A 22,485-nucleotide genomic window follows, 5' to 3' on the forward strand; every position below is an offset into this window, starting at 1 on the left:
CGAGAGACAGCAGCTTGTCTGCAATATCCTGGGTCAGACAACCAGTGCAAGGCCGTAGTTAACCTTTTTTGACAGGTGGGGCATATAAGATTATTCATTTGTTATTCAAGTTAACTTTCACAAGGAAAAATGTTTTCTCTAAAAAAACCAGGGGGGCGACTATCCCCGGCTGGCTATGGCACTGCAGTGGTGGAAAGTGTGATCATGTTCCTCAGTCAGGGAACAACACTTCTTCCCAAGGCAAGAGCGTCCACTAGCCTTTTTATCAAAGTCTTTAAGAAATCAGGCTTTGATACAGGCTAGTGGATACGCTTGCCTCGAGAAGATGGGAACAACCCTTCTCACACCCACTCAAACTTCAGAACAATCAATGGCAGATAGTTTAACATGTACTACTTTGTTCTGATACTTCACAATACGCATGATATGATGTGTATATCACAGATTGTTGTTTAACATCACACTCAGCAATGACCAAGCAGGCTGTGATGAATTGAGTTTGGACTAGAAAAAACAGTGGTTGATATTATGAGCTATGTCCACGCCGCTGGGGTACAATGGCACGCAATCAACCAAATCACTGAGCCTGACAACCTGAGCCATCAAGTCACCTCTTATGGCCAGCATTGGTTGCTTGGGACCAATTCTAATCTGGAATCACTACAGAATATATTGCAAACACAACTCATATGTTTTCACCCTTTGGGGAACCATTCCGACACTGATTTAAGATGATCCTTTACTATCATCTTTACAATGAATCCTTGTTTCTCCGGATGATTAAAATCGTTTGGATTAACGAATCATGGATGGGAGAAATGTTCCTTTGACATAGTACAAAATTCTCATCAATATTGCCAGGAAGGTGGAGTTACTGGGCTAATGAGGTCTGGGACAATGATGTTTGACTGTGTTTCAGTATTTCTGTCTCAATAAAACACTAGAGTTAGATGTCAACAGCTGTCAGCCCTGTATTCAATACATACAGGTATCTCTTGAATAAATATCTATTTACACGAACTCCTCAGAATAAATACAGATGTCCACAGCGGATAGATGGTGCTAGGAGTTATCACTTAGCACACAGTCCTCTTCAATCTAAGGGCAGTTTGTGCCAGGTACCGGTAGCCACACATGGACGTGAGAAGAAAGTCCTGGCGATATCAGTCTCAGGTACATCTGACACATCAGGTTCTAGGCCTGAACCTAGACAACACATTGTGAAGCTCCATCCTGCTGTTCCCACTGTCTCAGGTACATCTGACACATCAGGTTCTAGGCCTGAACCTAGACAACACATTGTGAAGCTCCATCCTGCTGTTCCCACTGTCTCAGGTACATCTGCCATTGTCTCTCTAGGTCTGGATTCAGACCCAACACATCATGGAGGATTGGTCTTGCTGTTCCCACTGTCTCAGGTACATCTGACATAGTCACTCTAGGCCTGGATTCAGACCCAACACATAATGGAGGATCGGTCTTGCTTTTTTCGTTATCTTGGGTACATCTGCACCACACATTGCCTGAGGGTGCTCATATACCTCTCCCACACTGGCTGAAGATGAGGGGACCCCCTGTAACACCAACATCATACATTCATCATATTATACAACATTCAAACTTACATACCAAGTACAAGCCTGACATAGTGATGATATTGTTTGTTTGTTGTTTAACGCTGCACTCAGCAATATTCCAGCTATATGATGGCGGTCCGTAAATAATTGAGTCTGGACCAGACAATCCAGTGATTTATATCATGAGCATCAATCCAAGCATTTGGGATACGATGGCATGCATCAACCAAGTCATCGAGCCTGACCACCCGATCCCGTTTGTCGTCTCTTACGACAAGCATAGTCACCTTTTAAGGCAAGCATGGGTTGCTGAAGACCAATTCTGAGGATCTTCTGAGCTTCAACCAAGATACTACCCATTGCCCTGCACCGGGAGACATTTAGTCACCTGTTACATATAGTTTGACACAGATCTTACCGTATAAATTCCATGGATGCAGCTGCCATCTTGTAGGCTGTGAGGGATGCCTCCACATCAGACCGCGACCAGTTGTTCTGAAGACATGGCTCTATCAACTAGAACAGAGAAATATGGTCCGAAAAAGTGGGTGAGTGAGGTACAACACTGCTTAGAACATTATTTTGGCCATATAAGGGCGTGTCAGGTGAATGTGGGAGGAAAACCCGAAGTGAAAAAGGTATGACACTTTTGTCATAATAAGAAAACATACATTTTTTTGTATATGTCAAAAAGCAGACTATTCATAAACGCTACACATCACATCATACATACAGGCAGATGTCTATGACATCAGAATAAATAGTAAAATTTCACTTAAATTAAATTTCAAACAAGGTTTGCTATCAAAGTAATTACCAAACATCAAAGTGCATTGCAGAAGAGATAAATGCTTGCTTACCTTTTCATAGAAGTCAAGGAAAATATCTTTGGATTCTCTGCTGTGGTTGAGACCGTATGCAATATTCAGGATATTTTTGGAATAATTCTGAAATATAACTATCAGTTAGGAATACTTGTTTGATTATCATTTATCCACAATTATTCAATTACTTGTTTTTCCGGTGTGGTCTCCATGTATGCTGGGTGCAAGTGGCTACACCTTACACCTTGTCTTATGTAGTTTTAGCTGAGAGAAAATACCATCACAAAAATGGCATCTGGCCTTCTTCTATAACTTCTGCCATCTGTATTCTGACTAGCTCTTTCTTTTCTTTTCATTCCCATTGGAATTTAATGATTAATTGGAGTGACAAACAAACACAAAAAAACAAACTAAATTAGGGTATCAGTATCTTCCGACATTTATAATTGGCCAGCCGTAACATGCTCAAAAGTAAGAGGTGAGCTGAAATGGAGTTTTACGTCGTGTCAAAGATTATTGCACTTATATAGCAATGTGCATGCACATGTGTGAGTGTGGCTGCTTGTACTAGTCCAGACAAATGCCATGATATAGTGCTTGCCCACTGAGATACCATGCCTCAGTTTAACATGGATACCCTACTCAGACACAGAATATTGACTCTGGGCTGACAAGATTTGTTTTAGCCCCTTAATGCCAAGTGCCAGGCAGTGTAACAACAAGTACCCTCCTTAAACATCTTTTGTCCTGACATGGCCACGGTCTGAGACCCCGATCTTCCAATTTCCGGATGGATGCTCTAATACTAGACCACCGAGGCGGTATAAAATGAAAGAAATCCTAATGACACTTACTTTGAAATTGGCCTCCATGTCGCTGTATGCTCTGTCAGAGACTTTACCTTTCATCGATCGGAGCAGCAACCTGAGGACAGATTGTAAATGTATTGACAGCATAAAATACTGTTGTGTTTCAGGCCCTTCAGTAATACATGTCCCCATCTTGCAGTGTTTGAAATTAGATATAAAGACCAAGGATTCTACATCAGATGTTATAAGATGGTACAGACTAACAGGGTCCCTAGATTACATAGTAGTGCAGTAGACCTGCAGAATCACCAGCCCTAACACCCCCACCCCTTGTGTTCCTCACAGCACCCCTTCAACCCCTACACCATCACCCCTCAGCCCCTACACCCCCACTCCTTTTTTTCCTCACAGCACCCCTCACACCACAGCGCCCCTTCAACCCCTACACCATCACCCCTCAGCCCCTACACCATAACCCCTTGTGTTCCTCACAGCAACCCCTCAGCTCCTACACCCCCACCCCTTGTGTTCCTCACAGCACCCCTTCAATCCCTACACCATCACCCCTCAGCCCCTACACCCCCACCCCTTGTGTTCCTCACAGCACCCCTTCAATCCCTACACCATCACCCCTAAGCTCCTACACCCCCACCCCTTGTGTTCCTCACAGCACCCCTTCAATCCCTACACCATCACCCCTAAGCTCCTACACCCCCACCCCTTGTGTTCCTCACAGCACCCCTTCAATCCCTACACCATCACCCCTAAGCTCCTACACCCCCACCCCTTGTGTTCCTCACAGAACCCCTCAGCCTCTACACCCCCACCCCTTGTGTTCCTCACAGCACCCCTCAGCCCCTACAACCCCACCCCTTGTGTTCCTCACAGAACCCCTCAGCCTCTACACCCCCACCCCTTGTGTTCCTCACAGCATCCCTCAGCCCCTACACCCCCACCCCTTGTGTTCCTCACAGCACCCCTCAGCCCCTACACCCCCACCCCTTGTGTTCCTCACAGCACCCCTCAGCCCCTACAACCCCACCCCTTGTGTTCCTCACAGCACCCCTCAGCCCCTACAACCCCACCCCTTGTGTTCCTCACAGAACCCCTCAGCCCCTACAACCCCACCCCTTGTGTTCCTCACAGCACCCCTCAGCCCCTACAACCCCGCCCCTTGTGTTCCTCACAGCATCCCTCAGCCCCTACAACCCCACCCCTTGTGTTCCTCACAGAACCCCTCAGCCCCTACACCCCACCCCTTGTGTTCCTCACAGCATCCCTCAGCCCCTACAACCCCACCCCTTGTGTTCCTCAAACCACCCCTCAGCCCCTACACCCCCACCCCTTGTGTTCCTCACAGCATCCCTCAGCCTCTACAACCCCACCCCTTGTGTTCCTCACAGAACCCCTCAGCCCCTACACCCCCGCCCCTTGTGTTCCTCACAGCATCCCTCAGCCTCTACACCCCCACCCCTTGTGTTCCTCACAGAACCCCTCAGCCCCTACACCACCACCCCTTGTGTTCCTCACAGCACCCCCTCACAGCACAGCACCCCTTCAACCCCTAAACCATCACCCCTCAGCCCCTACACACTCACCCCTTGCGTTCTTCACAGCAACCCCTCAGCCCTGACACCCTCACCCCTTGTGTTCCTCACAGTACTCCCTCTCCATAAGCCCCTACACCCTCACCCCTTGTGTTCCTCACAGTACTCCCTCTCCATCAGCCCCTTCAGTTCCCTCAGCTGTAGGAGGAAGTCCCTGTCCAGGTCCACGTCCATGTCCTCGTGTTCCGTACATTCTGCAACAGACAGCATGATGTACAGTGGTTAGTGCGAGCTTTATGACCACTTAGCAGTAAGTCCTTATTTATCACCCACCTGTAGAACTATAGAAGCAGTTAGCACACAGACTGAAGTCCATATATATCACCCACCTATAGAGTTATAGAACCAGTTAGCACACAGGCTGAAGTCCATATATATCACCCACCTATAGAGCTATAGAACCAGTTATCACACAGACTGAAGTCCAAATATATCACCCACCTATAGAGCTGTAGGACCAGTTGGCTATCATGTAGTTAGCACACAGGGTGAAGTCTTTAAACTCCAGATACATCAGCTTTTTCTTCCCCGTTTCGAATCTGTTGTTAGTGATGAACACTATTGCTGCATAGCTCCTGGAGAGAGATTCAGAACATTTCACTAACTTTCAACCATGATACTGCATATCTGTCAGACAGGTGTTAGTAGGTTGTCATGTTGACCAAAGTAATATGAAGATTCTGCAAATCAACCCCTCCCAAAAACAAGCACTTCCCAATCTCATAACCGCTATGCAAAGATCGGAGGACATCCCACTAAAGGTCACGTTGAAGGACCTCTTGCAAACATTGGAATCAGTCACACAGCCTGTCACTGCTGTTCAGAATGACCCGTGTTTACCATTTCAAGGTTACATGATTAGAAAACACATTTGAACTTTCACTTTCGCGATCTTGTAGGCAACATGAATGGTCTTTCTGTGAAGGGATGTCCTCGGATTTTTGAGTTGTGGTAGTGAGCACTCAGATCTGATGTTGATGAGATTAAAGCAATTCCAGAAAAAATAATCCCTTGTTTAAAATTCATCAATTATCTATACAGTTTTTACCATCCGTCTTTCATCCTATTTTCCCATCCAATAAGCCAGTTGGTGCTGAAAGCAGTGAAGACAATATTACCTTGCCAGTTCCCCAGACAGAAGGTAGTGGGTCTGGATGTTCTCCACAAGGGAGCCTTTCATCTCCTCCACTGTCTTGAACACACGCTTCACATTGTCAAACTGAAACATAGATGCACAGATAGAATGGAGTGGAGTGGAGTGGAGTGGAGTGGAGTGGAGTGGAGTGGAGTGGAGTGGAGTGGAGTGGAGTGGAGTGGAGTGGAGTGGAGTGGAGTGGAGTGGAGTGGAGTGGAGTGGAGTGGAGTGGAGTGAGTGGAGTGGAGTGGAGTGGAGTGGAGTGGAGTGAGTGAGTGAGTGGAGTGGAGTGGAGTGGAGTGGAGTGGAGTGGAGCGGAGTGGAGTGGAGCGGAGTGGAGTGGAGCGGAGTGGAGTGGAGCGGAGTGAGTGAGTGAGTGGCTTTATTCAGCAGCCACTTTACAGCTGTACCATGAAGTGAGTTTGATAACCCAATCTGGACCAGATAAACTGGCTGACAGCATGCGCACCACGTCATGACATCGTAGTCTGATGACGCATGATCCCCAAGGGGCATCAACACTAGTCTGTTCTCACAACAAACATGGGGTGCTGGGGGCTAAGCTGCCCCCAGGATATCCACAGGGTTGCTGCACAGTGACTGCATGTAATGTGACCAGTTTCCAACAACTCCCAACACAGCTACGATACTATATTTGCTGTAATAAGCACCTTGGATACTTTAAACATCAAAGTGAGTGAGCATCAAAATAATACACAACAAATTAAAATACGCTGTCAGAGATCGAACGGTAGGGAACTCTATTTAGCTCTAATGTTGATCAAACTAAAACAAATTTGATGATAGTTACTAGACAGTTATGTACCCCGTTTACACTGCTGTTTTCTGTTAACGATCTGTAATGTGCACAATAAAATATGGACTGTATTGCAAATTTTCAGGCGTGTTTAAAAGTTACTTACAGAAAAGTCTAGATATTGGTCAGGGGATGCTTATTGGAGCGGAGAACTTAATGCGGCAAATACAGTAACTCCCAAATGGGTAACAAAACAGTGAACACTATACGTTGTCAACCTATCTTGAGGGGTATATGGTGTGATGTACCCTGTGTGTGAGTCTATGTACACAGAGCCATCAGTTGACAGTGAATTTATCTTACTGACATTCATTCATTCTTACAGGTCCGCAATTTGTGTCCACAGTTTCACTGAGTTAGCAAAATTCATAGCAGACGATGCAAACAAACCGAGTTACTTCCCTTTACCCAATTAATTCGGGTTAACATCAGTTCATTTCAGCTCAACGATACTTAATCGATATATGCAAATTACCTACGATGTGTTCCGACTGATTTCTCAGCAGGCGACATGAGCGGGATACCTGAAAAGTAATTTCCCACTCCTTAACCAATCAGAAGCTGGTATTTAAATGTGAGGTGAGATAATGTGTTACTATACATTAAGCACTGTGTGATGTAACCTACCTGTCTCCGACAACTCCGCAGCATCACTCCCGTCTTCTCACTCACATCATCAAGATCCTTGCGGTGTCTGGAGTTCAGTTTCTTTCCCAGTATCTCTCGAATCACAGGTGCGTCAATCTGGTAGTATCTGCCAATGGGTTTAGCATGTACAATGTTATTGTGGAAACAAACACATAGAAAACACAATTTACACATACAAGTGCTTATCTTCCAGAAACTACTGCATTTCTCTCAAATTTCATGATTAGAAGAAATAAACGATCAATGATGTCATTTTTTATTGTTGTTTGGTGTTTTGTATTGCCGTCAGCAGTAGTTGCATATTATTAATTCATTCCCCCACCATCAAGTTATAAGAGTTAGGTTGTACAAACTTTCACTGTAGTTTACTCAGAAGTGAAAAAAAAACCTTAATTTTAAAGGGTGCAATTTTAATTCGCTCTGCAGAGTTGCATCCCTTGGGCATGTATCACTTGGAGCTTTCCTTACACATTAAAAAGCTGACATGCTGTGATATAACTGCAATACTGTTCAAAGCGGTGTTAAACCAAACTCACTCACTTAATTTTGAACATTAAGGTTACACAAGGACCCCTTGCATTGCCTTAATTTTCAAAACTGGATTTTACCAGTACCTCTTGCATTTAATTAATTTTGAACACTGCCTAGTGAGTACTGAAACGGAAAACAGCACAAACTTAACAAGTGAGTGAGTACGCCACTTTCAGCAATATTCCAGCAATGTCTTGGCTGGGGCCACCAGAAATGGGCTTCACACGTTGTACCCTTGTGGGGAATCAAACCAAGGCCTTCAGGGTGACGAGTGAACACTTTAACCACCAGGCTACACCATAACCACACCCTTAACAAATGTGACAGTGATGAATATGTTGTACTGTACTTTTCAATGAGCATTGTCTGTGTATCAGCATTGATCTGGTATATGTGTTGATCCCGCAGTTTATCAGGGCTCTTCACCAGTTTCTCCAGACTAGTAAAGAGGCGATAATTATCTTGTGTATCACTCAACAAATCCTCAGAGGTGGCGCTGTACTTCTTCAAGACTCCCTGTTTTTGCAGAACATTGGCAGCTTCAGAAACTGAAACATGTGTAATCACAAGCTCATATGAAAATGGCAATGCATTCAAATGAAATAAACTTGTTGAAAAATGGGACCCCGCCCCAGGGCAAACAATACTGTGCTTTCAGGACTATGTAGTTTGGCATTAATAAAATTAAACATTAGTCAACATATGTTCATATTCAAGTGATCTTTCGAAGAAAAAAAAAACAATGCACAGTAACTGACTTATTAATACCTATAATAATAGTGAGTGAGTGAGTATGGTTTTACGCTGCTTTTAGCAATATTCCAGCAATATCACGGCGGGTGACACCAGAAATGGGCTTCACACATTGTACCCATGTCGGGAATCAAACTCGGGTCTTCGGCGTGATGAGCGAACACTTTAATCACCAAGCTACCCGACCGCCCCACCTATAATAATAACATATCTGTTAAGGACATAAGTGGGTAGACAGGTTAACATGCAGCTATCATTTGCCATGCAGTCTCACTGTATACTGGTGGGAACACAGAACAAACAGAATCTGCTATTTGTCATCAATGATTATAGGAAACATTTTAACAATTGGTCTAGGGATTTGATGAGTGTTAAAATAAAGGAAAAATTAGTTCCAAAGCACTGTAGCTCACCTTGAGTCACATGTAGTTAACGGTTAAAAACGTCAACAAAGACAGCTACAAATAAAAGTTGCTGTCAGTAATGATCTTCAAATACTTCCTACATAAATACTGGGGACTGACAAAATATTACAATGTAATGATTTGGACAAAATATGATATCATCACAAGGAGACACACACATGTAAAAGTTCAGTCTGGCAAGTTGCGAGAAAATGCATTTGGAGAATTTAAGAGTTAAGTCAAAGCAAAATCAAAATTTAATATATTGAATTAGATGGAACATAAGTGATGAATCCAACAACTTACCAAACAAATACCAGGTTTTTTTACAGTTTGAACAAAAAAGGATTAATGGCCATAAACATTTTCAACAATATGGTTGCAGCATGTGTATTCACGGCCATATTAAGAATCGCATTTGAACCTCTTCAACAACTTCAGGTATCATCATTCACAACAACAAGACTTGGTCATTTGTGTGTCATGATACTCCACTGGTGTTGCTCTTGATATCAATCACTGGCTGATGTCATATTATAGCTGGAATATTTGCCGAGTGTGGTGTAAACAACAAACAAACTAATAACTACATTTTGGAAACAATGGCAGAGTAATCGCCACAAGAAGTTCAGCTTTTACTATGATCAAGTGCATCAGGTCCAAAGGTTTCTGAGGGGGAGATATGTTTATGCCAGACAACGCGATCGACGAAAGAGGCTACAACAACTGCTCACTTGACTTTGTGTCAGGTGAGCTAAAACATGTTCCTCTCCTGGAAATTTTGTTTTTGCAATAAAACTAATGTTTTGTACTGCAAATATTCCCATAATTAAAGTACTTTGTTTACATAAGTAGTTGATCTAAACTGCAAGTAAATTGTTTACTTTACAAAAAGTACACAGCTAAACTGAAAGTAGTTTCTTTATTTAATGATAAACAGGCTGGACGATTACCAAACCTGATTGAGTTCTGTATTGAATGAATTAATCATTATGATGAATATAGAAAGCACATAGAGCTACATAGATCATGTAGATCTCATAATGAATTTAGTAATGTGCTAAAGTGAGAATAAAATGAAATAAAAGAAGAAGATCGTGGTTACATGTGAGACTGAGAATGAGGAAATACATAAATTATAACTCTTAGAAAGTTATGTTAGAAAAGAAAACCATGGTGAATGAGGAAATCATTGTTGGTTTTCCTTAGATTTCCATCTACTTCTAGTTGACCAGATCTCACGATTGTTGGTATTTACCTGAGCAGCCCCTCAGCCACATATCATAGACGTCTGGGTCTATGTATGTATTGTTGCCCACAAAAATATCAAATTCCGCCATGACCATGAACGAACAATTTTCTGTTTTTCAGACAAATGTGTATAGATTTCCTCTCAGATTGTGACCGTCGCTGACATAAGTCAAAGGGAGGTAATAAAAATTACAAACCTTCTTATCTGCCCTGTAAAGTGCTAGTGCATATAACACTCGCTAGGGTGCGTCTGTTATATTTACGTGCCTATTTTATTTCTAACAGTGTAAAAGGTTTAAATTCCACCATAAAACTAACTTGATTACCAAAATATTCATTAGTTGATGATCATAAACAAATAACGATGTCCCCACAAAGTATCAAATAAAACTGAACACGATCCCAGAATTCCACAGTCTTGAGAAAATGGCGTCGCGGCGTGTGCTCCCAGACGATTTAAGAAATGTTGAATTTGAAACAAGTGAAGATGTCGACGTTACACCTACATTTGATAATATGGGTCTTAGAGAAGAGTTGTTGAGGGGTGTATATGCTTATGGTTAGTTGCCTGTATGATTTTATTCTGACGGGTTTATCAGCAATCCCGATGCACATGATAAAACGTTTTCCTGACGATCAAAAAGAAAGTTAACACGAGAGCATCATTTGTTATCCTGAGACATACATGACAGTGTCTAATATTCCACTTCGTGTCAGGGAATAATAAACCGTAATTCGTTCAAGACCATATTATTGTGTTGTGGGGAATGCATTATGTCATATAAAAAGCGAATTGTAGAAAACATCAGAGACAAATATAAGATTTGATTATTTCTTGCAGGTTTTGAAAAACCGTCAGCTATTCAACAGAGAGCTGTGAAGCCAATAGTGAAAGGTCGAGATGTTATTGCACAGTAAGTGGATTGTTGTGTCCAGACTCATTATTTACATGCCACGCTCGTATAGCTGGAATAAGGCTGATATAGTGTTAAACAACTAATGAACTGAGGAAACATCCTGGCAAAAGAATATAAGAAAGTTTGGATCAATAAATTGGTGATCTTTTCATTGATATTACAGTTCATAAACATGATAAATGTAATGTGTAAACACGGCCTACAAATAGACTGATCATATTAACACGGCCTACAAATACATATTAATTTAAGTCAAAATCATTAGCCAACTCAAATTTTCAATATCAAGGAATCAAAGATCACCTAATTTGTTGAAAACATTTTACCTTTGATGTTTATAATTAAGGATGATGAAGATAATTTGTCAGCTCAAATTTTGAATGCATATTTTATTGTTCAGGGCACAGTCTGGAACTGGTAAAACGGCCACATTTTCCATCAGTATCCTTCAGTGCCTTGACACACAGGTGCGGGAGACACAAGCCCTTATTCTCTCACCCACGAGGGAGCTTGCAACTCAAATCCAGAAGGTACATATTGTTCTCTATCACCAGAGAAAAGATACAGGATTTTGTGTACTTAAATCAATGTTAGGTTGAACATATTTAAGCTAATTCTAAATCATGAATTGATTTTTAATAAAATGTCATGTTTATTTATTTCTAAGTATTAAGTTCTTTCCAAGTTATCATTTCCAATTGTACACTGTTTGTGATGAACATGTAATGTGGAGAACTTAAATTGATATGAATACTAATACAGTTGACATATTACCTGTAAAAAAAACCTGGGCACTGTTTCAGGAATATTTATAGTATATATCAATAAGTTATGTTTGATCAATTGAATAAGAGGAGTTGCTTCCCCTACAAGAAACGACATATCCTGATACATGTACATATCCGTTACAGGTTATCCTTGCCCTTGGAGATTACATGAATGTGCAGTGTCATTCATGTATTGGAGGTACAAATATCGGTGAAGACATTCGTAAACTGGACTACGGACAGCATGTGGTTTCTGGAACACCAGGCAGAGTCTTTGGTTAGTCATGAATCTTATTGGGAGCCACAGATTTGGAAAAAGGGAAACATCTTGAGTGGTGTACTTTGTACTACTGGTCTATAACATGTAAAGAATAACTTTGGAATAATCTGTATCAGCATGGTTGCAGATTCTGAACCATTTGTGATTTTAAGACACTTGTAGTAACTCCATTTGTGGAGATCTATAGGACTTATGCAATGTGTATGTGTTGCTTTGACCAAATTTGATTTATGGATATTTTCAAGCTGTCTGGGTAAGATGACACAATCAACAAAGTCACAGAGCCTGATGAAATTAACCAAATGGTGTGGACACAAGAGGATTGATAACAACTGCATGTTGGATAGCCATACATTTGAATGATAAGTGACCAAATATGGAAATCAAAGTCGGGGCATACAAAAACAGTCAGGTTGTTCAATGTATTGCCCCTAGTACCATCCCTTGAGTGAATTCCTTTAACATCCTATATATGTTTCAGATATGATCAGGAGGAGGAATCTTCGCACAAGATCTATTAAAATGTTGATTCTTGATGAAGCTGATGAAATGTTAAACAAGGGTGAGTGATTTTTGTTTCACTGACAACAAAGGTAAATAGTGTGGATTTGTAAGGTGTTTACAGTGGCTGAAAATGTGTATGCTATTCAAGTTCTAAATATACATTCCTTTCCTGTGGGTGTTGATTATACTCCTGAGAGTGATTTATTGTACATGTGGTGGATATGGGCAATGAGGATACTATTTCCAGGAATTAACTGTCTGTAAATATATACGCTATTCTGAGCCCTTTGCCACCATGCAACAATAGTCCTCTGATTTCAAAGATGACTTCAGAAACAGCCTGTATGATTGGCATGAGCTTTCAGAAATCTATTATGGGGGTATTTTTGTATGTTGTTTAATGCTGCACTCAGCAGTATCCCAGCGGTCTGTAAATAATAGAGCCTGAACCACAATCTAGTAATTGACATCACGAGCATCAATCTTCGCAATTGGGGATAAAATGATATGTATTAACCAAATCAGCAAGCCTGAATACCCGATCATGTTAGTCGCCTCTTATGTTAAACATGGGTTGCTGAAGACCAATTCTAAGGGGATATGATACCCAGGGCGTTACTCGACCCACAGATATAGATAATGGACGCGGAAAAAGAATGCAGTGTTATAATGACTGTTATATTCATTTTACCTATAGCTCATCAAGAGCAGTTATGGGCGTCTGTCATTTCATCCATCAATCATGGCCACTGTCTACATGGTCATTGATTAATTCCAGGCTCTAAAGTACCGTATTCGACGTAATAAGCGCCCGGGGCGCTCTCAAAATTAGAAATAGAGGGCTCTTATTAGAATATTAGTTTGGTGGAGAAAAAACATAGTTGAAAGATAAATTTTGTTGGTTATGCTGACAGCCTGAAATGTTTATGTACGACAGATATATTTCTCCAGATTTTAATTGCCCATAAATAAGGGTGTACCGAATAAATAAGTCTTGTGTACATTGATCAATCGGAAGGGATGCAAAGTGGGCTTGTTCACTAGCCAATATATCAGCAAATATCGCCGGGGGCGCTTATTAGAGCGGGGCGCTTATTACGTCGAATGTGGTAATTATCAAACCATACAGTACACTACACCATTTCTTATCTTTACAAGACCTTCATATTGCCTGCAAGGACCCTTAGAATATTATAATTATTTGAGGGTCCCCAAGACCCTTTATTGTTTAAGTCAAATAAAACCCTGAATACCATTATGCCCATTGACTGTGTTATTCAGTTCAATCAGCCTGCGTATGTATTTGATATTGAAGTTTGCATAAAGGGATGGGCAATGAGGATACTATTATCAGGAATTAACAATGTCTGTAAATATATACGCTATTCTGAGCCCTTTGCCACTATGCAACAATAATTATTCTCTTATTTCATTGATCACTGCAAAAACAACCTGTATGAGAATGTATATGAATAACGAAGAAGTGATTATTTTGTTTCTGGAAAAGCAATAACTCAGTGCTACACCATCATAACCCAAACCTTTGTATGTGCCTCTTATTAAACTAAAACGAGTGCAATTTGCTCTAAATACAGTATTGATCATGGATACTGTATTAACCACTGTATTTTAATCAATGTCAATCATGTAGGAATAACAAGGATTGTCACATGATGTCCATGTTGATCTTTGTGCTTCTATGACATTAGTTGTGTAACTGAAGCTAGCTGGTAGGCTCACTGTCAATTTGAAGAATCTACAGAATTAGATGTTGTGCAACTGTAGTGAAGAACATAAAGCTGGCTGTCATGATGTTTGGATTTTTTATGTGGTGTGCAAGGGCAATGAGGATACTATTTTCAGGAATTCACTGTCTGTAAATATATACGCTATTCTGAGCCCCGTCTGTCACTATTCGGCAGTAATAGGTTATCTAATTTACATGGTCAAATAGAACCCCCCTTTTAAGCATATGATAATGTTATATTTTACTGGTATATGTCAAGGTCACTGGATAGCAACAGCTGATGAAACTTTCTGAAAAAGAGTATGCTTTTATCACAGAACTATGTTCTCAACAGGAATCAATATGTCAAACTTATCTCATCGATGTAATATTATTAATCCCTTTTAATCAATGATAATCACTTTTGAATTATGAGGATTTTGTCCGGATTTTATACATCCTGATGAAGGCTAGTTGTCATTTTGTTTGTAATTTACATGTGGCAAGGGCAATGAGGATACTATTTTCAGGAATGAACAATGTCTGTAAATATATACGCTATTCTGAGCCCTTTGCCAACATGTTTCAATAACAAATCCCATTTTTCATCTGGAAATTGCAGAAACAGCTCCTATCATTTGTATTTGTCAACTATTTTCACATCAACTATGTCCACATAATCAATGAAATATATCTCACCTACTGTTTTCTTAAGTTCAATGATGCAGAGGATATTTTTAATTTTTAAGTTTGACAATGTGAAGTGATGGATTAATTCTTCAGTGTTGCATCTCAAGAAAATGATTTGAATTTGATCATGTAATGTACTGTATACAAGATTTGACATTTCAATTGTGAAATTATGCTGTTGTCAATTTAGAGTGTGACGCCTGTACATTTGACAGTGTTAAATGTTAACCTGACATGCTCCTGGATATTGTCGCATTCCCATAAGTAATGATGGAATCAGTGTTTTATTATCATGACCATGTGGCATGAAACTTGAGATGTGTTTCATATTATGTAAGTTGATCTATGTGTTTTTCAATGTGAGGAGTCTTCATAATAACCCGTTACAAAACTGTTGCATGAGGATAAACATGATTTAAAGTAAGATATGTTTTTGTATTCTGCATGTATGGGCAATGAGGATATTATTTTTCAGGAATTAACAATGTCTGCAAATATATACGCTATTCTGAGCCCCTTGCCACTATTTGCCAATAATTCTCTAATTTCATAGATCACTGCAGAAACAACCAGTATGACTAACATTAACTTTCAGAGATCTATGAAGGGGATTTGGTGCTATCATGCTTATTGCATGTATTGACTGAAGCAAACTGGTAGATTCGCCATCATTTTGAAAAATCTACTTAATTACCATGATTACATTTTTTGAAACCATTAATCTTCATGATGATGATGATGATGATGATGAAGAACAAGAACAAGAACAAGATTGCTGTCATAATGTTTGGAAAACAATGTTTGGTGGTGGACAAGGGCAATGAGGATACTATTTTCAGGAATTCACTGTCTGTAAATATATACGCTATTCTGAGCCCTGTCTGTCACTATTCGGCAATAATAGGTCATCTAATTTACATGGTCATTAGAACCTCCTTTTTTAGCATATGATAATGTTATATTTTACTGGTTACATGTCAAGGTCACTGGATAGCAAAAGCTGATGAAACTTTCTGAAAAAGAGTATGCTTTATCACCAAACTATGTTCTCAACAGGAATCAATGTGTCAAATTTATCTCATCGATGTAATATTATTAATCCCTTTTACTCAATGGTAATCACTCTTGAAATATGATGATTTTGTCCGGATTATGTACATCCTGATGAAGGCTAGTTGTCATTTTGTTTGTAATTTACATGTGGCAAGGGCAATGAGGATACTATTTTCAGGAATTAACAATGTCTGTAAATATATACGCTATTCTGAGCCCTTTGCCACTATGCAGCTATAATAGTTTTGTATGTTTAATTTGGATCACAGTGCAACACAAGAACCGACTGTCAATATTTAAGGAATTTTGAATGATATTTTAAAATATTTCCCATACAATAAATAGAGTAAGAGCATCTACTACTCTCAAAGCAGTAATACCACAACCTAAAGACAGATCTAAACTTAAAATATCTTTGTAAAAGTCTTCTGAAGAGGCTACTGGCAGTCAAGTTTGGATAGCTTAGTTGACTGAAAATGTTTGATATAGGTTGTCAGGTCTATCTTCAGAAATAAGCTGCCCAGTTGCTGAAGACAATGAGGATACCATCCTACAGGAATTTCAACTGTCTGGAAATATATACGCTATTCTGAGTCCTTGTTTAATGCAATTCTGTTACACAATTTTTGTAATGGGGGCACGGTTGGCAGAGTTGCGTCCCTTGGGCACGCTAGAAACATGATTGTGGGTTTGAATCCCGGTTCGCCCTGATTATGTTTCTAGGTTTGTCAGCACCAAACCCGTGCTCAAGGGTTTTACTGAAGTGGTAAACATCTAAGACCTGCATCACGTTGGGCGTTCCTCCCACATTAAGTTGACACACCGCGATATAACTGGAATACTGTTGAAAGCAGTGTTAAACCCAACTCACTCACTCAATTTTGTACAACTTTAGCAGTGAAAACATGATTATTACACATTATATCTGTTTCCTACAATTACCATGAATCATTGGTCTTTTATGTGCTTAGAAAACAATAGGAACATGAAGTGTTCTTCTGAAGGGATGTACTGTATTTAACTTGTTTGTGTTTATAGGATTCAAAGAACAAATCTATGATGTGTATCGGTACCTGCCACCAGCAACCCAAGTACTTCTCATCTCTGCTACACTTCCTCACGAGATCCTGGAGATGACCAGCAAGTTCATGACAGACCCAATCAGAATCCTGGTCAAACGGTAACATCTCAATCATTCTGATCATTTTAGCTTCACATGTGCAATAGTATGGGGATTTGGGGATTGTAGACCAGATTACATCCCCAATATCTCAGACTCATGTATGGTCTGGAAAGGTATTGGATGGCCGCGGTGACTGATTGGTCTGGATGGTGACCACCAGGGAAGACCAAATTGTTTTATATAATTATCCAGTCTGCATGGTTGCTGCTGTTGTCATGTAGCTTTTAGTGGCATCATTCACCAGCTCACTTGCCATACTGATCAGTGAAGGTGAATGCTGACATATTGAATCCATTATGGACTAGCCGATGGCAGGTTCGCAGTGAGGAGACATTGCAGCAGGGAACTTTAAGTGTTTGCATATTAACTGCATTCTGAACCTAACAAACTTAAGGTGGCTTCAGACCCGGGAAGATCCGGGTAAAGAATCGGTCTTCAGCAACCCATGCTCGCCGTCAGAGGCAACTAACAGTATCGAGTGGTCAGACTGACTGACTTGGTTGAAGCATGTCATTGTATCCCAATTGCATAGATTGATGCTCATGATGTCAATCACTGGATTGTCTTGTCCAAACTCGATTATTTGCAGACTGCTGTCATATAGCTGGAATATTTTGCTGAGTGCGGCATTAAACAAGAAACAAAATGAGGTGTCTTCACTTTACAAGATTAAATTTGCTGTTTTATGTTCACAGACACACATTTCTGTGTGATATCCCTTCCACATATTGTCATTTTTCCTTGCATGACAACAATCAAAAAATGAAGCTATAATGTCATTATGTTTTGATTATACTCTTTCTTCTCTTAGTTATGTCAGTGTGTATGAATTGTGTCCATGTTTCATACATGATGTTTGTATCTGAATCCAGTGATGAGTTGACCTTGGAAGGCATCAAGCAGTTCTTCGTGGCAGTAGAGAGAGAGGAGTGGAAGTTTGACACACTCTGTGATCTGTACGACACCCTCACCATCACACAGGCAGTCATCTTCTGTAACACCAAGAGAAAGGTACAAGACTCATTCCACGCAATAATCTTTCAGAATAGCGCCAATAACAGACCAATTAAGCATATTGATTCAAAGTTAAGGTCAATCACTTCATTCGACACAAACTTTTTATGTACTTTTCAGGTTATGCAATGTTGCAATTGTTTTTACACTTTAATGATGTCAATGACAGCCTACATGAACGCTTGATGGAATATACTGTTTTGATGTTGCAGGTGGACTGGCTGACTGAGAAGATGAGGGAGGCCAACTTCACTGTGTCATCCATGCATGGTGACATGCCACAGAAAGAGAGAGATTCCATCATGAAGGAGTTCAGATCAGGATCCAGGTAGGACTGTTGTTTCTGCATAGTCACATTATAGAAGTAATCATTGGTAGCATCAGTGTTGCCATGATACAAAGTAGCATACAGAAGGTTGAGGTTTGTTTTCAATATTGATGCCAGTTTTCGTTTTCGCATCATACGTTACAATGCTTCCGTATTTCATGCTTAGTCACTCCATGAATCAGATTCATGAGTACCCATGAAGATCCGGGTTAGAATTAAGTCTCCGGCAACCCATCTGGTGGTGAAGCTGCTTGATGCATGTCATCTTATCCCAATTGCATAGATCAATGCTCATGATGTCAGTCACTGGATTGTATGGTCAAGACTTGATTATTTAGAGACTGCTGCCATGTAGCTGGAATATTGCTGAGTATGATATAATAATGGAAATTGTTTGCAAGAATGAGCCAAAGTTCGTAAGTGTTATTTTTTGTAATGGTAATGTTTGGGTTGCACTTTTGTTTTCAGAAGAACTCTTTTCTTAAATTCAGCAGAATGAGTTCATGTTGTTTTGTACATTTCAGTCGCGTCCTCATCACAACTGATGTTTGGGCCCGAGGTATTGATGTTCAACAGGTGTCTCTCGTCATCAACTATGATCTGCCAAACAACAGAGAATTGTACATTCACAGGTATGTAACTGTAGACTTTCAGTACCAGACACTCATAAGCAGTTTTATCTTTGTCAACTGCAACAAATCCAGCTGAGTATGCAATCTGGGCCAAGAACATGTCGACACATTCTTTCTAAGAACTTGACATGTTTTTCTCAGAAACTTCACCACCTGTGAAGATTTGGGTTAGAATTGGTCTTCTGGAGTCCATGCTTGTGGTATTAGGCGTCGAACAGGATCATGTGGTCAGGCTCGCTGACTTGGTTGATATGGCTGGAATATTTGCTGAGTACTGTGTGAAATTAACAAACAAACAAACAAACTCAGAAAGTTTAGCCAACACTGTTCAGTGTTGATTCCATCCATGTCTGTGTTGGAGTGCCATATTGGGTTAAATTGTATGTTGAAATTGACATCAGTATCGTAAAACAGTTGATGTCGAAGGTCTACAGTGCTTTGAAAATGTGTTTTCATATCTACCATTTTACCTGCGAGTCTTTGTATTTGACACTGAGATCATTTTTTGTAGAATCGGCCGATCAGGTAGATTTGGAAGGAAAGGTGTGGCCATCAACTTTGTAAAGAATGATGACATCAGAATTCTGAGAGATATTGAACAGTACTACTCAACACAAATTGATGAAATGCCCATGAATGGTAAGTTTGTGAATGGTTAACATGAGACTATTTTTTTCATGCCCTTGGATGGGTAGCATGTCAGAATAGGTCCCCAGTGTAAATCCTCATGAGGCAGCATTCATGTAAGGTTTTGTATGATGTTCTCACTCTTGACCACAATCACAATTTACATTCCACCATGGTAAAGATGCAATATTGCTTACCACCATGAAAAGTTTCTTTTTCTCGCTCATGCTGATTGGTGGTCAGATAGCATGGTGGTTTAAGCTTTCCCTTGTCACGCTGAAGTCCCTGGCTCGTTCCCCAAATGGGTACAATGTGTGAAGCTCATTTCCTATGTGCCCTGGCTGTGATATTGCTGGAATATTCCTAAAAGTGGCGTAAGACCACCTCCGTGGTCTAGTGGTAGAGTGTCCGCCCGGAGAGCGGAAGGTCCGGGTTTCGATCCCCGACCGTGTCATACCAAAAGATGTTAAAAGATGGCACTTGTTGTTACCCTGTCTGGCGCTCGGCAGTGAGGGTCTAAAACAAGGACTGGTCGGCTCGGAGTCAGTATACTGTGTCTGAGTGGGGTATTCATGGTAAACTGCGGCATGGTATCTCAGTGAGCTAGCACTATAAATCGGCATCAGTCCGGACAAGTACAGGCAGCCACACAAACAGACGTACATGCATGTCGCTATATAAGTGCAATAATCTTGGACACGACGTTAAAACCCCATTTCATCTCACCTAAAAGTGGCGTACAAAACTCGCTCGCTCATGCTGACAGCGGGCTGTATAGAATATAGAATTCTTTCAACTTTCTTTTGTCAAACTTGAAATAACTATTTAATGTCTGTGAAATTAAAACACATATTTTTCCCATATATTATTGTATTTATTAGGCTGTTGAAACTAACAGAATAAATTAGCTCAGCCAATATTAATCCTTTCTTTCCGGATTATTTCCTGCTCACAAATGTGAATTTCTGTCTTTTACAGTTGCTGATCTGATCTAAGAAAGAGGGTGTGGAGAGAAAAAAAGCTATTGTGAAGTGACAATAATAGACACTGTGTTCAGACAAACCAAACATCTGTGAAAGACAGATAGCTGTACTTAACTGCAAACCACCAGTCATCTGTGTCAGTGAATCAACAGTGCTCAGCTGAAGAATGCAGTGGAAGTGGTACACAACAGACAGACACTTCAGCTGTGCAGCTATCACCGCAGGAAAGCCATGCTTTGTTTTAGTGGGATAACTGCAGTTTGAGAAATAATTTGTTTATCATTGAAAGGGTTTTGTGACATTTACTGATGCAGCTGTAACCTGTGGATCATCTGTATATCTTATTTAGGTGTAAGTTACTAGTTATTTTAACACCCTTCATTCTGTAAGATCATGCTCATTGTAAATACATGCTTCCTTATTATTAAATAATTATTTTTTTTCATTGATCATGTCTTTAAAAAGTCCATTTTGTCTTAAATGTGAATAAAATTCAGACTTGTACAGATTGTCACTTAATTTTGTTTCCTTTGTGGATGATACACTGTAACTGCTGTGTAAATAAGAATGATATATAATGCACATTTATAATACATATTAAGGATACAATACGTATCGCGATACTTTGTTCCTGATATGATACACGTCACAATACTTAATTTGCATGGATTTCATAAGGCATAAACACTATTAAAAAGCAACTTGAATAATGGGTCTAATATATGAAAAAAGGATGTCTCATACAATCAGTACTGTATTTCAGATAAAACTGGAAAGTCATTTATATATGTTATATTATTTATCAAATTCCCTGTTTGCAAAATTGAAATTGAAAAAATTGTATATGAAAGATTGTATCCTTGTGTGAAACGATACAGGATTGAAATAAGAATCAATACAGGTAAGTGTGTATCGAGGATCCTATTGTCTGAGAATTATTATCCATGTATTGATGAACAGTGACAGATACATGTACCACTCAAAAGAATCCACCAAACAAATATTACTTCTATTTTCTTTGTACTATATACAAAAACATTTGACTGTCGATGTCCAAATTGGTTCATGACTGTTCATTGTCTTGTGGTTTGAATCCAAAAGGGACTGGGAACTGTGGCATGAATTCAGGAAGGCATCAGTTTGCCTGAAGTGGGACCTTGTCTAAATGTGTCCCCGTCTGACATTCACAGACTATGGGTACACTGAAAGCAAACAGGAAAAGTGCAGGAACTACGTCTCCCTTGTCGTCCACAAATAAAGAGCACATGATTGACTCGTCCTGTCAGGACTACTCCAACTCACCATTACTGGTAATGCTCTATGAATACAGCCAAGGAAAGCTACTAATGCCAACGTTTGTGAAGAGAAGATTCGCAATAGGCTTCTGGAGGCAAACTTGAGATTAATATGTCAAAGCTGTCCTTT

General features: G+C 40.2%; 2 protein-coding genes and 6 non-coding genes across 8 annotated transcripts; 7 read left to right on the forward strand and 1 right to left on the reverse strand.

Annotated features, from left to right (window-relative positions):
* Positions 1 to 1,472: 1,472 nt before the first annotated feature.
* Positions 1,473 to 10,519, reverse strand: LOC139442926 (acidic fibroblast growth factor intracellular-binding protein-like). Its single transcript, XM_071223849.1, has 10 exons — positions 10,364 to 10,519; positions 8,298 to 8,496; positions 7,397 to 7,523; positions 5,936 to 6,036; positions 5,259 to 5,392; positions 4,903 to 5,011; positions 3,256 to 3,325; positions 2,438 to 2,524; positions 1,996 to 2,093; positions 1,473 to 1,574 (listed from the first exon to the last, which is right to left on the reverse strand). Exons 1-10 carry the CDS (start codon positions 10,449 to 10,451, stop codon positions 1,493 to 1,495), a joined length of 1,095 nt encoding a protein of 364 aa, XP_071079950.1. The 5' UTR covers positions 10,452 to 10,519; the 3' UTR covers positions 1,473 to 1,492.
* A 254-nt stretch (positions 10,520 to 10,773) lies between these two features.
* On the forward strand, positions 10,774 to 21,564 carry LOC139442889 (eukaryotic initiation factor 4A-III). The gene is made up of 11 exons (XM_071223796.1): positions 10,774 to 10,915; positions 11,198 to 11,270; positions 11,674 to 11,803; positions 12,185 to 12,317; positions 12,802 to 12,882; positions 17,332 to 17,473; positions 18,349 to 18,487; positions 18,703 to 18,818; positions 19,343 to 19,450; positions 19,962 to 20,089; positions 21,056 to 21,564. Exons 1-11 carry the CDS (start codon positions 10,783 to 10,785, stop codon positions 21,070 to 21,072), a joined length of 1,200 nt encoding a protein of 399 aa, XP_071079897.1. The 5' UTR covers positions 10,774 to 10,782; the 3' UTR covers positions 21,073 to 21,564.
* Positions 13,048 to 13,113, forward strand: LOC139444433 (small nucleolar RNA U54). Its single transcript, XR_011651760.1, has one exon. It is a non-coding gene; the product is annotated as a small nucleolar RNA U54 (small nucleolar RNA).
* On the forward strand, positions 14,155 to 14,222 carry LOC139444430 (small nucleolar RNA U54). Its single transcript, XR_011651758.1, has one exon. It is a non-coding gene; the product is annotated as a small nucleolar RNA U54 (small nucleolar RNA).
* On the forward strand, positions 15,057 to 15,124 carry LOC139444429 (small nucleolar RNA U54). The gene has a single exon (XR_011651757.1). It is a non-coding gene; the product is annotated as a small nucleolar RNA U54 (small nucleolar RNA).
* Positions 15,691 to 15,759, forward strand: LOC139444434 (small nucleolar RNA U54). Its single transcript, XR_011651761.1, has one exon. It is a non-coding gene; the product is annotated as a small nucleolar RNA U54 (small nucleolar RNA).
* Positions 16,056 to 16,121, forward strand: LOC139444435 (small nucleolar RNA U54). Its single transcript, XR_011651762.1, has one exon. It is a non-coding gene; the product is annotated as a small nucleolar RNA U54 (small nucleolar RNA).
* LOC139444432 (small nucleolar RNA U54) lies at positions 16,448 to 16,515 on the forward strand. Its single transcript, XR_011651759.1, has one exon. It is a non-coding gene; the product is annotated as a small nucleolar RNA U54 (small nucleolar RNA).
* Positions 21,565 to 22,485: the final 921 nt, after the last annotated feature.

The sequence above is a fragment of the Haliotis cracherodii genome, unplaced genomic scaffold (assembly GCF_022045235.1).
Source record: "Haliotis cracherodii isolate W230 unplaced genomic scaffold, xgHalCrac1.p SCAF_5, whole genome shotgun sequence".
Taxonomy (NCBI): domain Eukaryota; kingdom Metazoa; phylum Mollusca; class Gastropoda; order Lepetellida; family Haliotidae; genus Haliotis; species Haliotis cracherodii.

Coding starts and splice junctions, on each gene's coding strand:
- LOC139442926 (XM_071223849.1), bottom strand. CDS start 10,451: ATGGTCATGGCGGAATTTGATATTTTTGTGGGCAACAATACATACATA. Junction 7,524..8,297: donor CAGACAATGCTCATTGAAAA/GTACAGTACAAC, acceptor ACCCATTGGCAG/ATACTACCAGATTGACGCAC. Junction 2,094..2,437: donor TCCTTGACTTCTATGAAAAG/GTAAGCAAGCAT, acceptor TCTCTGTTCTAG/TTGATAGAGCCATGTCTTCA.
- LOC139442889 (XM_071223796.1), top strand. CDS start 10,783: ATGGCGTCGCGGCGTGTGCTCCCAGACGATTTAAGAAATGTTGAATTT. Junction 10,916..11,197: donor GAGGGGTGTATATGCTTATG/GTTAGTTGCCTG, acceptor TATTTCTTGCAG/GTTTTGAAAAACCGTCAGCT. Junction 17,474..18,348: donor ATCAGAATCCTGGTCAAACG/GTAACATCTCAA, acceptor ATCTGAATCCAG/TGATGAGTTGACCTTGGAAG.